This window comes from Chiloscyllium plagiosum, unplaced genomic scaffold (assembly GCF_037043375.1).
Source record: "Chiloscyllium plagiosum isolate Xiang-an unplaced genomic scaffold, Cpla_swu_hap1 HiC_scaffold_45, whole genome shotgun sequence".
NCBI lineage: Eukaryota > Metazoa > Chordata > Chondrichthyes > Orectolobiformes > Hemiscylliidae > Chiloscyllium > Chiloscyllium plagiosum.
In genome coordinates this window covers 19,323,737-19,344,393 of record NW_028270183.1, presented here as the reverse complement: position 1 = coordinate 19,344,393, position 20,657 = coordinate 19,323,737, and the positions used below count along the sequence as shown (strand labels likewise).

The following is a 20,657-nucleotide window of genomic DNA, read 5'->3' as shown; positions in this document are numbered from 1 at the left end:
CCATACCCTTTGATCCCTTCAGCCCTAAGAACTATATGGAGATTTCAGAAACTCATGATCAAATCTGAATGATATATAAACAATATCTAAGACTACTGGCTGTAAATAACATTGAATAAGCACAAGTCTAGAATCTATGAACATCTGAGCAGGGATGTGCAGGCTTGGTGGAGGAGCACATGGAATGTGCAGGGTTGGAGGTTAGGTGGGTCTGGGTGAGATGTTCTTTGGAGGGTTGGTGTGGACTCGATGGACCGAATGGCCTGCTCCCACACTGCAGGGATCCACTGATTCTATGATCCGAGCAAAGTCTTCAAGATATTAATAGGAAAGGACAGGGCGGATAAACTATTTCCATCGGTTGAGGATTTGAGAACCAAGGGGCATAGCCTGAGAATTCGGGCCAGACCGTTCAGGGAGAATGATAGGGAGCACTTCAATACACAAACGGTGGGAGAGATGTGGGACTCTCTTCCTCAAATGGCAGCGGATGCTGGATCAGTTGTTCGTTTCAGATTAACAAATTCCACAAATAAAATAGGTTGCGACGCAAAGTTTCAAGAGATATTTGCCAAAGGCAGGGACATGTGGCTAGGCCTCAGATCGGCCTTGGTTTAATTGAATTGTGGAGCAGGTTCAAGGAGCCGAATGGCCTCCTGTTTCCCCCGTGACAGAAATCAGAGGCAGAACCTTGTGCGGTAGGAGTGAGGGCTGATGGGAGGCTGAAGAGGGCGTGGCAGAGGGAAAGATCTGGGGCTGTGTGTGGGGGGGGTGGAGTTGGGGGCCTGGCCCAGAGAGGAAAATAAATCAATGATACAGGGGAATGGACCAATCACACTGCTCCTCCACTTCGAAGGGTACAGAATCACAGAGGCCATTCATCCCATCACACCCGTTCCAGCTCATTAACTGAACATCGTTAACTCGTGCCTACCTTCCCCATACCGTTCTGTGTGACTTTTATCCAAAAAACATCTAATGCTCTCTTGAATTTCTCAACTGAACCTCCCTCCACATTTCCAGGCAGTGCCTTCCATGCCCTAACTACTGTCTGAGTGAAAAACATTGCCTCACATCACCCTTACTTCTTTTACACATCACTTTACTTCAATGCTGTCTCGTTAGAGTCACAGAGGTACACAGCAGAGAAACAAACTCTTCAGTCCAACTCATCCATGCTGTCCGGATATCCTAATCTAATCTAGTCCCATTTGCCAGCACTTGGCCCATATCCCTCTAAACCCTTCCTGTTCATTTGTCCATCCAGATGCCTTTTGAATGTTGTAATTGTACCAGCCTTCTCTGGCAGCTCATTCCATACGTGCACCACCCTCTGCGTGAAAAACCTGTCCCTTAAATATTTCCCTCTCATTCTAAACCTCTGCCCTCTAGTTCTGGACTCCCCCAGACCAGGGAAAAGACCTTGTCTGTTCAACCTAACCATGCCCCTCATGATTTTATAAACCTCTATAAGGTCACCCCTCAGCCTCCGACGCTCCAGGGAAAACAGCCCCAGCCTGTTCAGCCTCTCCCTATCGCTCAAACCCTCCAAACCCTGGCAACGTCCTTGTCAATGTTTCCGCACCCTTTTAAGTGGCTCAGTGGTTAGCACTGCTGCCTCACAGCACCAGGGACCCAGGTTCGATACCTGCTTTGTGCAACTGTCTGTGTGGAGTTTGCACATTCTCCCCGTGTCTGCGTGGGTTTCCTCCCACAGTGCAGCACATTGGGTGGATTGGCTGTGCTAAATTGCACATTGTGGTAGGTGCATTAGTCAGGGGTAAATATAGGGAAATGAGTCCTCTTTGGAGGGTCGGTGTGGACTTGTTGGGCCGAAGGGCCTGTTTCCACACTGTAGCGAATATAATATAATCTAATATCCTTCCGATTGCTGGGGTGGGGGGGGGGTGAGGGAAGACCAGAATTGCACACAATATTCTTTCTTCTTTTCCGGCAGGAACAACTTTTCCTTATTTATTCTGTCGTGCCCCAGCTTATGATTTTGAAAACCTCTTTTAGATTTCCCTCAGCCTTCTTCTCTCCAAGGAGAGCAGTCCCAGCCATTTCAATCTATCCTCATCACTGAAATTCCTCATCCCCGGAATCATTCCTGTCAATGCGTTCTCTCTCCAAAGTGTTCACACCCTTCCTGTGGTGTGGTGCACACAAATGTACTCAATACTCCAGGGGAGTTTGATCAAGTACAGCTCAGGAACAGGCCGCTTGGGCCCACCATATCGGGGCTGACCATGATACTGTTCTAATCTAATCCCATCTGCCTGTCTCTCTGCTCTCTGCCGGTTCATGTGTCTGTCTGAATGCTGCTTGTCATTCCTATTGTTTCTGCTTCTCCCAGCTGCCCCGTGGCAGCACGTTTTAGGAACCTCCCACTCTCTGTCAAAAAAAAAATTCTCTCGCACGCCATCTTTCAACTTGCCCCCCTCTCACGCTGCCTGGTACTTGGTGTTTCCACCCTGTCCATGCCTCTCCCCGTTTAATAGACTAGGTCGGCCCTCAGCCTCTGACACTCCAGTGAAAAGAACAAAGGCCAAGCCTGTGCCAATCCAAATCATGTATCTGAACCTGTCGCCAAATTCCTAAGCATCTGTGTCCCTCTGCTCCCCACCTACTCATGCATCTGTCCAGATGCACCTTAAATGAATCAAATTTGTTCAAACTCTCCGTACAGCTAACATATTCCAATCATCTCTTTGCCCTTGTACTCCATTCCCCAAGTTTAAAACTACACAACACTAGGTTAGAGTCCCACAGGTGTAGTTGGAAGCACTAGCTTTCGGAGCGCTGCTCCTATGACAGAGGTAGGACACAGCCACCACCCTGGCGCAACACTGGCTCCTCCACATCATGGCTACCATCTATTCCCTAATTAAGGCAAGACAAATTGGACCAGTGTGGATCAATTACCAGCTTCTCTGTGTCTTTTCTCGGAGGTTGGGGGTAGCTGTTGGAGGCTTCAGGAGGGGAAAGTTCAGGGTGGGATCTGAAAGATCAGAGTTTTGAAGGAAATGCCATGACAGAAACGTTAGAACCAGCACGGTCCTCAATTTCTCACATCTCAGATCCCAAAGCCCTCCTCTCCATTTCGGTTCCAGCTCTCCAACACCTCAGCGTGCCAATGTGGAATGAGAGAACAATCATGCGGCCAACCCCACAGATAGGCCTGGACGCCATCCAACTCTCCCATCCCTCGTCAAAACTGCAAGGGGGCAGGTTTGGCTGACATTTCCAACAAGTTAACTTGCCGATGGACTCCAACCCAACTGTGCCCATCAGCACACCATTCCAGCTCCCCGGGGTTACGAGATGTAAACCAGTCGCCCTGTCACATTTATCCAGCTCTCTCCTCACCGCCATCTTCCAGCCTTTTCTGGAGATGTCCTGAATTCTGCTTTTGCGTTCACCAGCAGAGCCGACTAAACATGAGCAATGCATTTCTGAAAAGGTTGGGACTTACATTCACATGTGTACTCCTGCTTGAAGTCTGAGGAAGGATCACAGACACAGCAGCAGAGCAACGCTGAAGGAGAGAAAAACAGTACTTGATGATTGAATGGATCTTCAGGCTCATATCAACTCAGAACCCAAAATAAATTGATCTTCTGTTGCATGGAATTGAACGATTAAGACATAACAATCAGCTCAAGCAATTACTGGAAAGGGAAATACAAAGGCATCACATTTGTTGTGAGAATGCTTTCCTTTTGTTATTAAGTTAGACATGATCAGCATTAAATGCCAACCTAATCAGTGAATAATGTGCCAATTGTGGGAGTGATTACACATTGGATGCAGCTCAGTGGTTAGCACTGCTGTCTCACAGCGCCAGGGACCCAGGTTCGATTCCACCCTCGGGTGACTGTGTGGAGTTTGAACATTCTCCCTATGTCTGTGTGGGTTTCCTCTGGTTTCCTCCCACAATCCTAAGATGTGCAGGTCAGGTGGGTTGGCCATGCTAAATTGCCCGCAGAGCTTTCAGGGATGCCGCAGGCCAAGTGGGTTAGCCTTGGAAAATGTAGGGATATGGCTCTGGGTGGGATGATTTTCAGAGGGTCAGTGTGGACTTGATGGGTCAAATGGCCTCTTTCCATGCAATGGGGATTCCCTGATATTGGCTTGTTCTCGGTGATTGTAATGACAGTACAGCTGTCAGCCTGCACCTTCATTGCTCAGTGAAGCATTTTTGCAGTTTTTGAGGTCTGCTTGTACACAGTTCAATGTCATGATGTGGAGGAGCTGCTGTTGGACTGGAGTGCACTAAGTTAAAAACCACACAACACCAGGTTACAGTCAGGTAGCTACTTTTCATAGAACATAGAATATTACAGTGCAGTACAGGCCCTTCGGCCCTCGATGTTGCGCCAACCTGTGGAACCAATCTGAAGCCCATCTAACCTACACTATTCCATTCTCATCCATATGTCTATCCAGTGAGCATTTCAATGCCATTAACGTTGACGAGTCTATTCATGTTGTAGGCAGTGCGTTCCACACCCCTACTACTCTCTGAGTAAGGAAACTACCTCTGACATCTGTCCTATATCTACCACCCCTCAGTTTAAAGCTATGGCCCCTCAAACTAGACATCACCATCCGAGGAAAAAGGTTCTCCCTGTCCACCCTATCTAACCCTCCGATTATCTTATATGTTTCAATTAAGTCACCTCTTAACCTTCTGCTCTCCAAAGAAAACAGCCTCAAGTCCCTCAGCCTTTCCTCATAAGACCTTCCCTCCATACCAGGCAACATCCTAGTAAATCTCCTCTGAACCCTTTCCAAAGCTTCCACATCCTTCCCATAATGCGGTGACCAGAACTGTATGCAATATTCCAAGTGCAGCTGCACCAGAGTTTTGTACAGCTGCAGCATAACTTCCTGGCTTCAAAACTCAATCCCTCTACCAATAAAAGCTAACACACCGTATGCCTTCTTAACAACCCTATCAACCTGAGTGGCAACTTTCAGGGATCTATGTACATGGACACCGAGCTCTCTCTGCTCATCTACACTGCCAAGAATCTTACCATGAGCCCAGTACTCTGCATTCCTGTTGCTCCTTCCAAAGTTAATCACCTCATACTTTACCGCATTAAACTCCATTTGCCACCTCTCGGCTCAGCTCGGCAGCTTATCTATGTCCCTCTGTAACCTACAACATCCTTCGTCACTATCTACAACTCGACTGACCTGAGTGTCATCCGCAAATTTACTAACCCATCCTTCTATGCCCTCATCCACGTCATTTGTCAAAATGACAAACAGCGGTGGTCTCAAAACAGATCCTTGCAGTACCTCAGTAGTAACTGAACTCCAGGATGAATATTTCCCATCAACCATCATCCTCTGATTTCTTTCAGATCAACTTCTGATCCAAACCGCCAAATCACCCTCAATCCCATATTTTGGGTAGTAGCCTATTGTGGGGAACTTTATCAAACAGCTTACCTTCTAAATTTTAGACAAATCAGGCCTCATTTGAATAATCTGTCCTGATAACATTACCCCTGAAGTCCAAGTATCATTCGGGTAAACCTACATTGACCAAGGCCAGTGTGTCCTTCCTAAGGTGTCATCCCCAGATCTGCTCACAGTATTCCAAGTGGGATCCAGCTAGGGTTTTGTCTGACTGCGTCTCCAGTCCTCTCGATAGAAAGGCCAGCCTTCCGTAAGGAGGAAGTGAGGACTGCAGATGCTGGAGAGTCAGGGTCAAAAAGTGTGGCGCGGGAAAAGCATAGCAGAATCCCTGATGGAGGGTTAATGCCCGAAACACCAACTCTCCCGCCTGACCGGCTGGACTTTTCCAGCATTTTCACTCAGCATTCCATGAGCCTGCTTGATTATTTTCTGTACCTGTTCGTAGCATTTTGAAGATCAGTGAGTCTGAACCCATCAGTGTCTTTAACATCCGCGTGTGTTTAACCATCTAGAAAGTACGCTGATCTATTTTTTTGTGTCCAAAATAGATAACCTCACATTTGCTTACATTGAACTCTATGTGCCACAGTTCTTACTGGTCTATTTGTTATTTTATGCAATCATCTATACTGTCTATAATACCACTTATCATTGCATGATAAGCAAATTCGGAAATATGACTTGCACATGGAACTGGGACTTGAATGAGGAAGATACAATATCTCTGTACGTGATGTAAATAGTTAGTAAATGCTCTTCAATCTGCATAAGTATGGTGCCCAGTCATAGAATCATACAGCGCAGAAACAAATCCTTCAATCTAACTCATCCATGTTGATCAGACTTCCCAAACTGCTTAAAGAATTACATTCAGTTCTGCTCGCCACATTACAGGAAGGATGCGAAGGCTTTGAAGAGGGTGCAGGAAAGGTTTACCAGGATGCTGCCTGGATTAGAGGGTATGCGCTATTAGGAAAAGGATATGAAAACTCAGGATGTTTTCTCTGAAGCAGCAGAGGCTGAGGGGAGGCTTGATAGAATACTGTAACATTATAAGCTGCTTATCCAGGGTTGATGGTCAGACTCTTTTTCTCAGAGTTGAAATGTGTAATATAAGGAGCATGTGTTTAAGGTGAGAGGGGGCAAGTTCAAAGGAGATGTGAGGGGCAGGTTTTTTTTACACAGGGAGTGGTAGGAGGCTGGAATGTCCTGCCGGGGTGGTGGTGGGGACAGTTAAGACAGGGTGTTTAAGGGGCTTTTAGATGAGTATGTGAATATGCAAGGAAGGGAGGGATATGGACCAAGGGCAGTCAGAAGGGATTAGTTTAACATGGCATCATGTTCGGCACAACATAGTGGGTCGAAGGGCCTGTTCCTGTGCCGTACTGCTCTATATCTATGACCATGTCCATATCTAAACTAGTCTTGTTTGTCAGCATTTGGCCCATATCCCTCGAAACTTTTCCATTCTGATTAGCTGTCCAAATGTCTTTTTCCTGTTTAAACCTAATGTGATGTCAGTCCAGTTCGTGAGCTCAATGCATTTCAGTCTGATTCGTCCTTGCCGGCAGAGATCACTGGGTACCGTTTGGGAATGTGGGGGGGAAACTCAGTTGAAGCCCATTGGCGTTTCCAAATTCCAACTTCAGCGGCAACGCGCTAACTCGACACAGGTTCGAGATCAAACCGTGAGCCCATGCTAAGGCCACAGTTACCCTTGAACACTTCTTGTATTTCAGTGTCAGGATGGAGCCGACAGAGGATGAAGGTTACCGAGCAGCTTAAGGAATTTGCAAACCCTCTCCACGTACAGATCCCATCCTTTCGCATATCTTAGGGATGGCTTGGAGCCACTATTCCTGCACCCTGTGGATTTTGTGGAAAACCGCATTTCTTAAATGCAGTGGACAGTGACGAAGGTTATCAAAAATTACAATGGGATCTTGATCAATTAGGCCAATGGGCTGAGGAGTGGAAGGTAGTGTTTAATTTGGATAAGTGTGAGGCGATGCATTTTGGATTTAAAAACTCTGTGAACAAAGTAGGGGTGCTCTGAGTAAAAAACATGTCCATACAGTGAGTCATGAGGGTAGGGAATGCACTGAGGTAGAGGCCGATTCAGTTGAGGTATTCAACAGGGAACAGGATGGTTACCGGAATGGAGGAGTCAAAACTAAAGGGCATAGGTTTAAGGGGAGAGGGGAGAGATTTAAAAGGGAGCTGAGGGGCAACTTTTTCACACAGAGGATGTTGTGTGTATGGAATGAGCTGCCAGAGGAAGTGGTGGAGGCTGGTACAATTACAACATTTAAAAGGTATCAGGATGGGTATATGAATCGGAAGGGTTAAAAGAGATATGGGCTCAATGCTGGCAAATGGGATTGGATTGGTTTAGGATTTCTGGTCAGCATGGACAATTTGGACCAAAGGTTTCTTTCTGCGCTGTACATCTCGATGACTCTAGGACTCTATTTAGACAGAAGTGGTGTGCTAGGCAGAGTGAAGAGGTGGTGTGTGCTGAATGACCTCTTGGCTGTAACAATTATAGAACATAGAACATAGAAGAATACAGCGCAGTACAGGCCCTTCGGCCCTCGATGTTGCGCCGATCCAAGCCCACCTAACCTACACTAGCCCACTATCCTCCATATGCCTATCCAATGCCCGCTTAAATGCCCATAATGAGGGAGAGTCCACCACTGCTACTGGCAGGGGCATTCCATGAACTCACGACTCGCTGAGTAAATTCTCTGATCATGTGAGGTCGCCTGAGTAACTCGCTTACTCTTTTGCAAAAGAATGCTCCGGCTTTTTTTTTTTGAGTTCTGCTAGAGAGGACGGGATGAGAGCCTGGGTATTATTGGCTCACCCAACAAAGCTGCACTCCCCCAGCATTGCGAAGACTCGTCAAACTAAGGCAGGTGCCCCGCAAGCAACCTACTGTCTCAGAGGAGAGAGACGCACCGCGAAGCGAGCCATGGTAAAGCACAACAAAATAGGAGCAAGAGTCGGTCATCCAAGAGCTAACGGCTGTTGAACCAGTCAATAAGAGAATGGCTGACCTACAAATAACATTCCACAATCTCATCTAATTCTTGGGCATTCTGGTTTAAGAGTCCAAACAGCTCAGCTATGAAAATGCTCAACACTAGAGTGCCCTCCTGGGAACAGAATTCCAACGATTCATAGTCCTCTGAGTAAAGGAATCTTGACTCATCTCAGTCCAAAGTGCCTGACCCTTTATCCTGAGACTGCGTTACATAATTCTTAACAATCTAATCCCAGAAGATGTAGCCTCTCCGCATCTCGGTCGTCAAAGCCTCTTGACATCTTCAGTCAGCTTGTCTCTCATGTTTCTGAAGGCTTTTCTATTCAATCTCACATCTCATCAATCTACCTGGTCTCAGGGCCATTTAGTATTCAGCTGAGGAGAAATGTCTTCACCCAGAGAGTGGGGAGCCAGTGGAATTCTGTGCCATGGGAAGTAATGGAGGCCGAAGCATTGAATACTTTCAAGAAGATGCCATACAGAATCACTACCGTGTGAAAGCAGGTCAGTGAGTCCACACTGACCATTGGGAGAGCATCCCACCAGACCCATGCCCCCACCATGGCTAACCCACCTAGCCTGCACATCCCTGAAACCATGGGTAATTTCCCATGGCCAATTCCACCTAACCTGCACACCCTGGATTGTGGGAAAAAAACAGAGCATCCGGAGGAAACCCACGCAGACAAAGGGAGAATGTCGAACCTCCACACAGACAGTCACCCGAGGGGGGATCTGAACCTGGGTCGCCTGATGCGGTGGGGCAGCAGTGCTAACCACTGAGCCACCAGGCCTGCCCTAGCACTGCAGCAATTCAACAGTTCAATAGTCCTTAGGGTTAAAACGGGAAGAGGAGACTGAGTTGGATGGTCAGCTGTGATCATATTGAATGGTGGAGCAGGGCCAAGGCCTACCCCTGTCCTATTTCCTCATTGCTATGGCCCTGAAGTCACATATAGGCCAGACTGAGTAAAACCATTAATGAACGTAATCATGTCATCGTTAATGATTCTGGACAGCGTTATATTGTCACCATTTAGCTAGTATTTAAATCCAGATGGTACCATCTGCCCTGGTGGGATTCTAACTATTTCCCAGCCACATTAGCCTGAGCTTCAGGTGTGCTAGCCCAGTGAGATGACCACCACCTCCACCAGCACCTCCAGCCGCATGAAGCCTTCAGGCCCAGGGCTCGGGAGCAACACTGGAGAGATGACAGGGCAGTATAAAGCAGGGAATGACGAGGATATTTACAAGCTGCAGAGTGACTGATGGGCCGGGGAAATGGGCAGAAACACGGTCAGTGGAGCTCAATGTGGGAAAGAGCAAAGGAATTCACTTTGGGAGGATGACAACAAAAAGCTAAGGCACTTGTTGGTGGCACGGTGGCTCAGTGGTTGGCACTGCTGCCTCACAGCACCAGGGACCTGGGTTCGATTCCACCTGCGGGTGACTGTCTGTGTGGAGTTTGCACATTCTCCCTGTGTCTGCGTGGGTTTCCTCCCACAGTCCAAAGATGTGCAGGGTGGTGTTCAGGGATGTACAGGCTGACAGGGTTAGCCTTGGGCAGTGCAGGGCTATGGGTTAAGGGGATGGGCCTGGGTAGGAGGGACATGTTTGGACTTGTTGGGCCGAATGTTTTCACCCTGTAGGGAATCTGTGGATATTACCAACATGTTGATGGGGAAAGGGATCTCAGAGATGGTGGATTAGCGGTAATGTCTCTGGATTAGCCATCCAGAGGTGAATGCTGTGGGATCATAGATTCATTCTCCCATCAAGCATGGTGGAGCTAAATTTGATAGTTTGGGAGTCAAGGTGGCAATGACAATTTGTTGTCATCAAAGCCCATCTCATCCTCCTCTACAGTCAAAGGAATCTGTCTGTTTTCAACCCTTGGGACAGGGAGGTCCATCAGTGGGACTGGGGCTCCCAGTATAGTGCTCAGGGTGGGGGTCTGCTGGCAGTGGGATACAGGGTCAGGCCAGTGGGAAAGGGGCAGCTGTGCTAGTGGTGGGTCAGGAAGGGGGCACTCCACCTGATATCTCTCCCTGGCGTTGGTCTTCCATAGCCCCATGCCACACAGGGAATCAACAAGTCACTCAGCTCAAAGGCTGTTCAGAGCCAGTAATAAATGTTGACATTTGCAAGGATGTATTCCCATCGCATAATCAAACAAACATCAAAGAGAAAATAGCACGGAAAGCGAATAAGGTGGGTTGTAAATGCAGGTGGATTTAGAAATAGAACTTTAAAAAGGTCATGCTAGATCTTCATGTATCATTCATTGAAGCTCAGCTCCAGAAACGGGGTCAAATTCCGAAGCCAACACTTCAGATCCTGAACACAGCATTGTCCTTCCCTGCACTTCCCAGGCCCACACTGATCCTCAGCTCGCACAGTTCCCACGCCCGAATTCCCAACAGAAAGCTCTCTTTGTCCAGCTGAGGTGTTCTCTCCTCTGGTTCGGATCATTCCTCCTTCTCCAAGTTCTCTCGCTACTCTCATCAGCTTCACAAAAACCAGGGGTACAAGGACAGTGCCCACAATCTCCCAGCAACCTCCTCTGTACTGCCAGACCAATGGCCGCCTGGGAGAAGCCAACAGACAGGACGGAATGTAAAACACCAGGGATACAGTTAGTCACCCCGTTCAGGAAGCAGGAAAGGTTATGAAAACATGCACAGCGGTTTTCCCAGGATTTTATCAGGAAGTTTGGAAAATAACCCTGATGGGCCAGAAGGGCTAACATTATGTTCAAACCAATACAGCAGTACCACCTCTGTGGGAGAATTATACATTAATAATCACAAATCCAGGCTCTCTTCACAGCCCTAAATCAGCCCGGAGTTAATCCCATTGTTCCACACCCACTATATAACACAGGATTCATCCCCACTCATCTCCCTGTGCACTTCCGTCCCCATATCCCTGTATCAATCCCAAACTAATCCCACTGCCCCACCATCTCCCATAGCCCTGTATCAATCCCCAAACTAATCCCACTGCCCCACTCTCTCCCCATAGCCCTGTATCAAACCCCAAACTAATCCCACTGCCCACTCTCTCCCCATAGCCCTATATCAATCCCCAAACTAATCCCACTGCCCCACTCTCTCCCTATAGCCCTGTATCAATCCCCAAACTAATCCCACTGCCCACTCTCTCCCCATAGCCCTGTATCAAACCCCAAACTAATCCCACTGCCCCACGCTCTCCCTATAGCCCTGTATCAATCCCCAAACTAATCCCACTGCCCCACTCTCTCCCCATAGCCCTGTATCAATCCCTAAACTAATCCACTGCCCCACTCTCTTCCCATAGCCCTGTATCAATCCCAAACTAATCCCACTGCTCCCACTCTCTCCCCATAGCCCTGTATCAATCCCCAAACTAATCCCACTGCCCCGTTCTCTCCCCATAGCCCTGTATCAATCCCCAAACTAATCCCACTGCCCCACACTCTCCGCATAGCCCTGTATCAATCCCCAAACTAATCCCAATGCCCCACTCTCGCCCCATAGCCCTGTATCAGTCCCCAAACTAATCTCACTGCTCCACTCTCTCCCCATACCCCTGTATCAATCCCAAAATAATCCCACTGCCCCACTCTTGCCCTATACCCCTATATCAATCCCCAAACTAATCTCACTGTCCGACTCTCTCCCCATAGCCCTGTAGCAAACCCCAAACTAATCCCACTGCCCCATTCTCTCCCCATAGCACTGTATCAATCCCCAAACTAATCCCACTGCCCCATTCTCTCCCCATAGCACTGTATCAATCCCCAAACCCTTCCCACTGACCCACTCTCTCCCCATAGCCCTGTATCAATCCCTAAGATAATCCAACTGCCCCACACTCGCCCCATAGCCCAGTATCAGTCCTCAAACTAATCCCACTGCCCCTCTCTCGGCCCATAGCCCTGGATCCATCCCCAAACTAATCCCACTGCACCATTCTCGCTCCATAGCCCTGTATCAGTCCCCAAACTAATCTCACTGCCCATTCTCGCCCCATAGCACTGTATCAATCCCCAAACCCTTCCCACTGACCCACTCTCTCCCCATAGCCCTGTATCAATCCCTAAGCTAATCCAACTGCCCCACACTCGCCCCATAGCCCAGTATCAGTCCTCAAACTAATCCCACTGCCCCACTCTCGGCCCATAGCCCTGGATCCATCCCCAAACTAATCCCACTGCACCATTCTCGCTCCATAGCCCTGTATCAGTCCCCAAACTAATCTCACTGCCCACTCTCCCCCCATAGCCCTGTATCAATCCCCAAACTAATCCCACTGCCCCACTCTCTCCCATAGCCCTGTATCAATCCCCAAATTAATCCCACTGCCCCACTCTCACCCCATAGCCCTGTATCCATCCCAAAACTAATCCCAATGCCCCACTCTCTCCCCATAGCCCCGTATCAGTCCCCAAACTAATCTCACTGCCCCACTCTCGCCCCATAGCCCTGTATCAATCCCCAAACTAATCTCACTGCCCCACTCTCTCCCATAGCCCTGTATCAATCCCCAAACTAATCCACTGCCCCACTCTCTCCCCTTAGCCCTGTATCAATCCCCAAACTAATCCCACTGCCCCATTCTCTCTCTATAGCCCTGTATCAATCCCACACTAATCCCACTGCCCCACACTCGCCCCACAGCTCTGTATCCATCCCCAAACTAATCCCACTGCCCCACTCTCACCCCATAGCCCTGTATCCATCCCCAAACTAATCCCACTGCCCCACTCTCTCCCATAGCTCTGCATCCATCCCCAAACTAATCCCACTGCCCCACTCTCTCCCTATAGCCCTGTATCAATCCCCAAACTAATCCCACTGCCCCACTCTCTCCCATAGCCCTGTATCAATCCCCAAATTAATCCCACTGCCCCACTCTCACCCCATAGCCCTGTATCCATCCCAAAACTAATCCCAATGCCCCACTCTCGCCCCATAGCCCTGTATCAGTCCCCAAACTAATCTCACTGCTCCACTCTCTCCCCATACCCCTGTATCAATCCCAAAATAATCCCACTGCCCCACTCTTGCCCTATACCCCTATATCAATCCCCAAACTAATCTCACTGTCCGACTCTCTCCCCATAGCCCTGTAGCAAACCCCAAACTAATCCCACTGCCCCATTCTCTCCCCATAGCACTGTATCAATCCCCAAACTAATCCCACTGCCCCATTCTCTCCCCATAGCACTGTATCAATCCCCAAACCCTTCCCACTGACCCACTCTCTCCCCATAGCCCTGTATCAATCCCCAAACTAATCCCACTGCCCCATTCTCTCCCCATAGCACTGTATCAATCCCCAAACCCTTCCCACTGACCCACTCTCTCCCCATAGCCCTGTATCAATCCCTAAGATAATCCAACTGCCCCACACTCACCCCATAGCCCAGTATCAGTCCTCAAACTAATCCTACTGCCCCTCTCTCGGCCCATAGCCCTGGATCCATCCCCAAACTAATCCCACTGCACCATTCTCGCTCCATAGCCCTGTATCAGTCCCCAAACTAATCTCACTGCCCACTCTCGCCCCATAGCACTGTATCAATCCCCAAACCCTTCCCACTGACCCACACTCGCCCCATAGCCCAGTATCAGTCCTCAAACTAATCCCACTGCCCCACTCTCGGCCCATAGCCCTGGATCCATCCCCAAACTAATCCCACTGCACCATTCTCGCTCCATAGCCCTGTATCAGTCCCCAAACTAATCTCACTGCCCACTCTCGCCCCATAGCCCTGTATCAATCCCCAAACTAATCCCACTGCCCCACTCTCTCCCATAGCCCTGTATCAATCCCCAAATTAATCCCACTGCCCCACTCTCACCCCATAGCCCTGTATCCATCCCAAAACTAATCCCAATGCCCCACTCTCTCCCCATAGCCCCGTATCAGTCCCCAAACTAATCTCACTGCCCCACTCTCGCCCCATAGCCCTGTATCAATCCCCAAACTAATCTCACTGCCCCACTCACTCCCATAGCCCTGTATCAATACCCAAACTAATCCACTGCCCCACTCTCTCCCCTTAGCCCTGTATCAATCCCCAAACTAATCCCACTGCCCCATTCTCTCTCTATAGCCCTGTATCAATCCCACACTAATCCCACTGCCCCACACTCGCCCCACAGCTCTGTATCCATCCCCAAACTAATCCCACTGCCCCACTCTCACCCCATAGCCCTGTATCCATCCCCAAACTAATCCCACTGCCCCACTCTCTCCCATAGCTCTGCATCCATCCCCAAACTAATCCCACTGCCCCACTCTCTCCCTATAGCCCTGTATCAATCCCCAAACTAATCCCACTGCCCCACTCTCTCCCTATAGCCCTGTATCCATCCCAAAACTAATCCCAATGCCCCACTCTCTCCCTATAGCCCTGTATCAATTCCCAAACTAGTGCCTCCACACAAACTCTTTCTCCATGGCCAAATATGAATCCTGAGCTAATCCCAGTGTCCACTCTTTCTCCTCAGCAAGGATAAAAATTCCAAAACTTAACCCATTGCTTCTCTCTCTTCCAACAACTCGATACTAATCCCACTGCCCACATCATCCATCCTGCACAGGCAGGGGTCTGGAAGTACACAGCCAGCCAGGCGGCATCAGTAGGTGGACAGGTCAGCATTTCGGCTGTATACACTTCTTCAGGACTGTACATTATCCATACCCCTGCATCAATCCGATCCTTATCCCACTTCCTCTATCTCTTCCCAGGGCTCTGTTTACCAGTCCCAATATTTGCCACTTTTCTTCAGTTGTCTCTTTATCACTAACAAACTGTTCCCAGTCACTCACTCTTTCCACAGCCCCCGTATCAATTCCAGATTAACCCCACTGTCCCATTTTGTGCAGAGCCCTGTAATTCTCCAGTACTAATCCCACTGCTGTCTCTGCAACCCTACACAATCCCAAACTCATCCGTCTGGCGATATTGAAACGTGAACAGAGACAAAAATGTAGACAAATGCAAAACAAAATCCCAACTCACTTCTTGTGTTTTATTTCACTAACACATCAAAGTAAGATTGGGGCCTCTGTGTAAAATGACTTCACCGAGCTCTGGTTCAGTGTAGACTTTACATTGAGAGACCTCCTGCAGGTTACATTTCTCCATTCGTCAGTGATGAACGAATTCAACATCTCGTGATCTCCCCTCGCCCTTCCTCAATTCCATGCATTGTTTTCCATCCCTCATGAAACCAAGTTATACACAACTCCAGAGATTCGATGTTTCTCGTCCAGTTGCCAAACAGGCAATTTTACAACAAAGCCAACAAGACTCACCCAGTATGAGGACACAATATTTCCACTTCATGACTGCATCCAGGACACGCCACTGTGAATCCGTTGATACTCTCCTCACTAGAAATGCCACTCGAAGTCTCTCCCAGTCCGAAGGCAACTGAGGGAGAAATGAGATTATATGAACAGAGATCTCTGTGTTAGATCAGATTCTTATCAAGTTGGAATGGAGCTGGTGCTTATTTCCATGTTAATCTTGATTGCAGCATAATAACAAAGACATCTCTCTGCTATTGTATTGGGTTTGGATGAGTCAGTTTAGCTGGTCTTCGCCCTCACAGACAAAGGCTGTCACATGTGCGTTGGTGACTGGGTGGGATACCCGAGTGACCGTATAGAGGTTTATGAAATCACGAAGGGGCATGGACGGGGTAAATAGACAATGTCGTTTCCCTGGGGTGGGGGAGTCCAGAACTACTGGGCATAGGTTTAGGGTGAGAGGGGAAAGATTTGAAAGGGACCTGAGGGACAACATTTTCACACAGAGGGTGGTACGTAAATGGAATGAGCGGCCAGAGGATGTGGTGGAGGATAATACAATTACAGCACTTAGAAGGCATCTGGATGGGTATATGAACAGGAAGGGTGTGGAGGATATGGGCCAAGTGCTGGCAAATGGGACTAGATTAGGTTCGGATATCTGGTCGTCATGGGTGACTAGGACCAAAGGCCCTGTTTCTGTGCTGTACATCTCTATGACTATGACTCTAAACGGTCCACCCCTTATCCTTAGACTGTCACCCCCGTCATCAGGAACATCCTTCCTGTTTTTACACTGTCTCATCCTGTTAGAATGTTATATGTTTCTATGAGATTCCTCCTCATTCTTATAAACCCCAGAGAATATAGTCCTAACCGATCCAGTCTCTCTTCATACGTCAATCCTGCCATCCCAGGAAACTTCTGGGACTCCTTTGTTCCCCTCCCTCTGTAACCAGAGCACCCTTCCTCAGATACAGGGACCAAAACTGCACACACTGCTCTGGGTGTGGTCTCAGTGAGACCCTGTACAATTGCATGAAGATATCTAATATAACGCACAATCGAGGCATCATAAAAAGCGAAGCCATCGGCTCACCAGGAACCATCTTGCCGATAAAGAATGTCTTGTCCGATCTGCAGAAGACCAAACTGCACACAGCCTGGAGTCTATGTGCTTAAGACATTAATAGACACTCTGATAACTTGACAACTGCAGCTAACTGCATGAAAAAGGTACCTCTCAGATCCCTTTGAAATCTTTCCGCTCTCACCTCAAGCATATAAGGCTACAAACCAACTTCAAATGGGAAGGTTAATCATTCGGATATTGATATACCATGATTGAAGGCAGGGTTCAGCCAATTTCCACTCGGATGATGACTAACCCTGAAACAAGGAAATAAAGTCAGGATTAAAATTGCTGCCTTTTGTAGGTGACTGACCAAAACAGCCCGGCCTCAAACATCAAGAACCCCAAGTGGGCCTGACAGCCTTGATGTTGGCCAGGGAGTGTGTCAATTTCCAAACCTCGGTCTTGTTCAATTCACCGGATTCTCCTTCAACAAGGAGGGAACCTGTCCAGATCATGTTTCCTGCTTTGCCAGGAATTGGCCAAACCTGCCGCACGGAATACCCAATCCTACCGCCTGCCATGTTTACTGCACCTCAACATTGGGGTTTCAAAATGGCCGATCCCATCCCTTCCCCGGTTTTGGCAGGTACTTTTGGTTTTTGCTGGGGAAAGCCAATGGCTTTGGGCGCAGCCAACCTTTGTGGCTGGGATGAACTTCGCTCGGGTGTCAAATCAGTCATCTATTTTTCACTTGGTTTGACACACACTGCTGGGCAGCTCGCGCAAACATCAACCCATCCTTAGCCTGCAAAACCAAACAGAAAACTGACAGGGTTTGCCAGCTTTCATCTCAATCCTTCGTTCCAACCTGGTTCAGTGTCAACTTCTTTCGTTTCTGAAGGAGGGTCACCTGATCCAAGACGTTAACTCTGTTTCTCTCTGCACTGATGCTGGCAGAGCTGCTGAGTTCCTCCAGCAATTTCTGGCTTTGATGCCGTTGGACGTGCGAATGTTTTCTAAGGGCTGCAGAAATGCAAATTCTTCTCTTGGTTTGGGTCTCCATGGTGATAAGAGTGACGCGGAGGTCACGTGATTTCCCCAAATGGGAAAAGAGCTCTCTTCAGACTGAGAAGGGGACATCCCCATACGCAGTTCTGGTAGCTATGCAAAACACAGCCTAAGCTGAATTCCATGACCCGCCCATATTCCTGTGGAATATTTTGCATATGCAAATGTCCGATCCAGAGGGATGTCAACGTTGGGGGTTCAATTCCTGCACCAGCTGAGGTTATCATGAAGGATGCTCCTTCTCACCCTCTCCCCTCACCTAAGGTATGGTCACCATCGGGTTAACCCACCAGTAGTGTCCTTCACACTCTCTCATGGGAGTGCAGGACTATGGTCCACTGGGACTATGGTCCTATTTTACAGACAGGTAATGGCAGCTGGACAGAACATGGAGTCACAGGACGATACAGCACATGGCCTGATATATGACCGTGATGTTCTTCAGTGGAGCTAATGGAGCTTGTGGAGCTAATTACAATCAAAGGGTAGCGCTATCAGAATAAAAGACATGGACAGAGGGGTTTCAACCACACGTAGGCCAGACAGGGTATGAATGACTCGAGTCATTGAGATGTACAGCACGGAAACATTCCCTTTGGTCCAACTCGTCCATGCTGACCAGATATCCTAAACCAATCTAGTCCCATTTGCCAGCACCTGCCCCATATCTTTCTAAACCCTTCCTATTCATATACCCATCCAGATGCATTTGAAATGCTGTAAAAGACACAAGGGGCAATTTCTTTTACACAGAGGGTGGTTCACATGTGGAACAAACGACCAGAGGAAGTGGTGGATGTAGGTACAATTACAATGTTTAAAAGACATTTGGATAAGTACATGGACAGGAAAAGTTTGGAGGGATATGGGCCAGGAGCAGGCAGGTGGGACACGTTTGGTTTGGGATTATTTTCGGCATGGACTAGTTGGACCAAAGAGTCTGTTTCCGTTCTACAAGACCCTATGACCCCATAACTTCCTCTGGCAGCTCATTCCATACATGCACCATTCTCCACATGAAAATGCTAACCCTTAATCCCCTTTTAAACGGTCCCCCCTCCATCTTAAACCTGTGCCCTCTTGTTCTGGATTCCCCTACCCTGGGAAACCAAACCTTATTCACCTTATCCATGCCCCTCATGACTTTATAAATCTCTATAAGACCACCCCTCAGCCTCCGACGCTCCAGGGAAAACAGCCCCAGCCTTTTTAGCCTCTCCCGGTAGCTCAAACCCTCCAACCCTGGAAACATCCTTGTGAATCTTTTCTGCAGCTGAAAATGTGTTGCTGGAAAAGCGCAACAGGTCAGGCAGCATCCAAGGAGCAGGAGAATCGACGTTTCGGGCATGAGCCCTTCTTCACTGTTCACTACACCACCAAAGGTTAGTTTCATCTCCTCAAGGACATTACTGAACTAGATGGATTTTTAGGACAATTTAAAGTTTCATAATTGCCTCACTAGAGTTATTTATTTTATTTATTCATAAATTTGATATTTGGTATTTCTTAAATAACATCAGTTTTGCAATTCTCATTGTCCTGGATGGGACCAGAATCACATTTTTGAATCATCCATTCAGGCGTTAAGAGTCCTGGTCCAGTGACATAAACAGACTGCGAGTCTATACTGTATGGACTAGTGTACAGTTATGTTGTATTAATTTTACAATGCTAAGTTCCAGTTCTTCTACACACACACACACAGTCTCTCCCTCTTTCTCTCTCTCTTTCTCTGATATAAACCATATATTTTGGTTCACACACAGAGGGATGGACCAATAAGAGTGAGAAATGAATATTCTGGTTATCCCAGACCTCCGTGTTGATGCACATCAGACAGGATGGACCGATATTGCCTTTATCGCCAGTTTTGCTGATTTTCCCTTTTGGGATAACATTCCTCATGCTCGTTCAAGGGAAGAAGTGAGAGAGAAAGACACTGTGAGAGAGAGAGAGTGAGAATGTGAGTGTGAGAGGGAAAGAGAATGTGAGAGAGAAAGAGTGAGACTTAGAGAGACAGAGACTATGTGAACATCAGAGAGAAAGCGAAAGAGAGACTGCATGACAGTCAGAGAGAGAGAGAGACAGATTGTGTGAGAGTCAGGGAAAGACTGCATGAGAGTCAGAGAGACAGAGAGACAGAGAATTTATGAAAGTCAGACTGAGAGAAAAAAAGAGAGAGAATTTGTGAGAGTCAGAGACAGAGAAAGAGGGTGTGTGAGAGTCAGAGTGGGAGAAAGAGAGAGAGAGAGACTGTGTGAGAGTCCGAGTTAGGGAGAGAGACTATTAGAGAGAGACTGCATGAGAGTCACAGACAGTCACAGAGAGAGAGAGAGAGACGGTGTGAGAGTCAGAGACAGAGAGAAAAATGGACTGTATGAGAGTTAGAGACTGTGTGAGGGTCACAGAGAGAGAGAGAGACTATGAGAGTTAGAGACTGTGTGAGGGTCACAGAGAGAGAGAGAGAGACTATGAGAGTTAGAGACTGTGTGAGGGTCACAGAGAGAGAGAGAGAGACTATGAGAGTTAGAGACTGTGTGAGGGTCACAGAGAGAGAGAGAGACTGCATGAGAGTCATGAGAGAGAGAGATGGAGAGACACTGTGTGACAGAGGTGAGAGCAATGCAGTAAAGAAATGCAGTGTATTTCAGTATTCTGCATAAGCCAGGGTGTGTGTGCATTTGACAACCCATTAGGTTAAACGCACTGAACAAAACA

The 20,657-nt window shown here is 48.0% G+C and overlaps 1 protein-coding gene across 1 annotated transcript in view; it reads right to left on the bottom strand.

Annotated features, from left to right (window-relative positions):
• The window catches only part of LOC122552353 (adhesion G protein-coupled receptor E3-like), a 100,074-nt gene extending 82,140 nt beyond the window's left edge, over window positions 1-17,934 (bottom strand). Inside the window, exons 1-3 of the mRNA XM_087983182.1 lie at window positions 17,740-17,934; window positions 15,800-15,917; window positions 3,476-3,538 (exon numbers count right to left, since the gene is read on the bottom strand). Of these exons, the coding sequence (XP_087839308.1) occupies window positions 3,476-3,538; window positions 15,800-15,917; window positions 17,740-17,934 (376 nt within the window). The remainder of the gene's footprint in view (window positions 1-3,475; window positions 3,539-15,799; window positions 15,918-17,739) is intronic.
• Window positions 17,935-20,657: the final 2,723 nt, after the last annotated feature.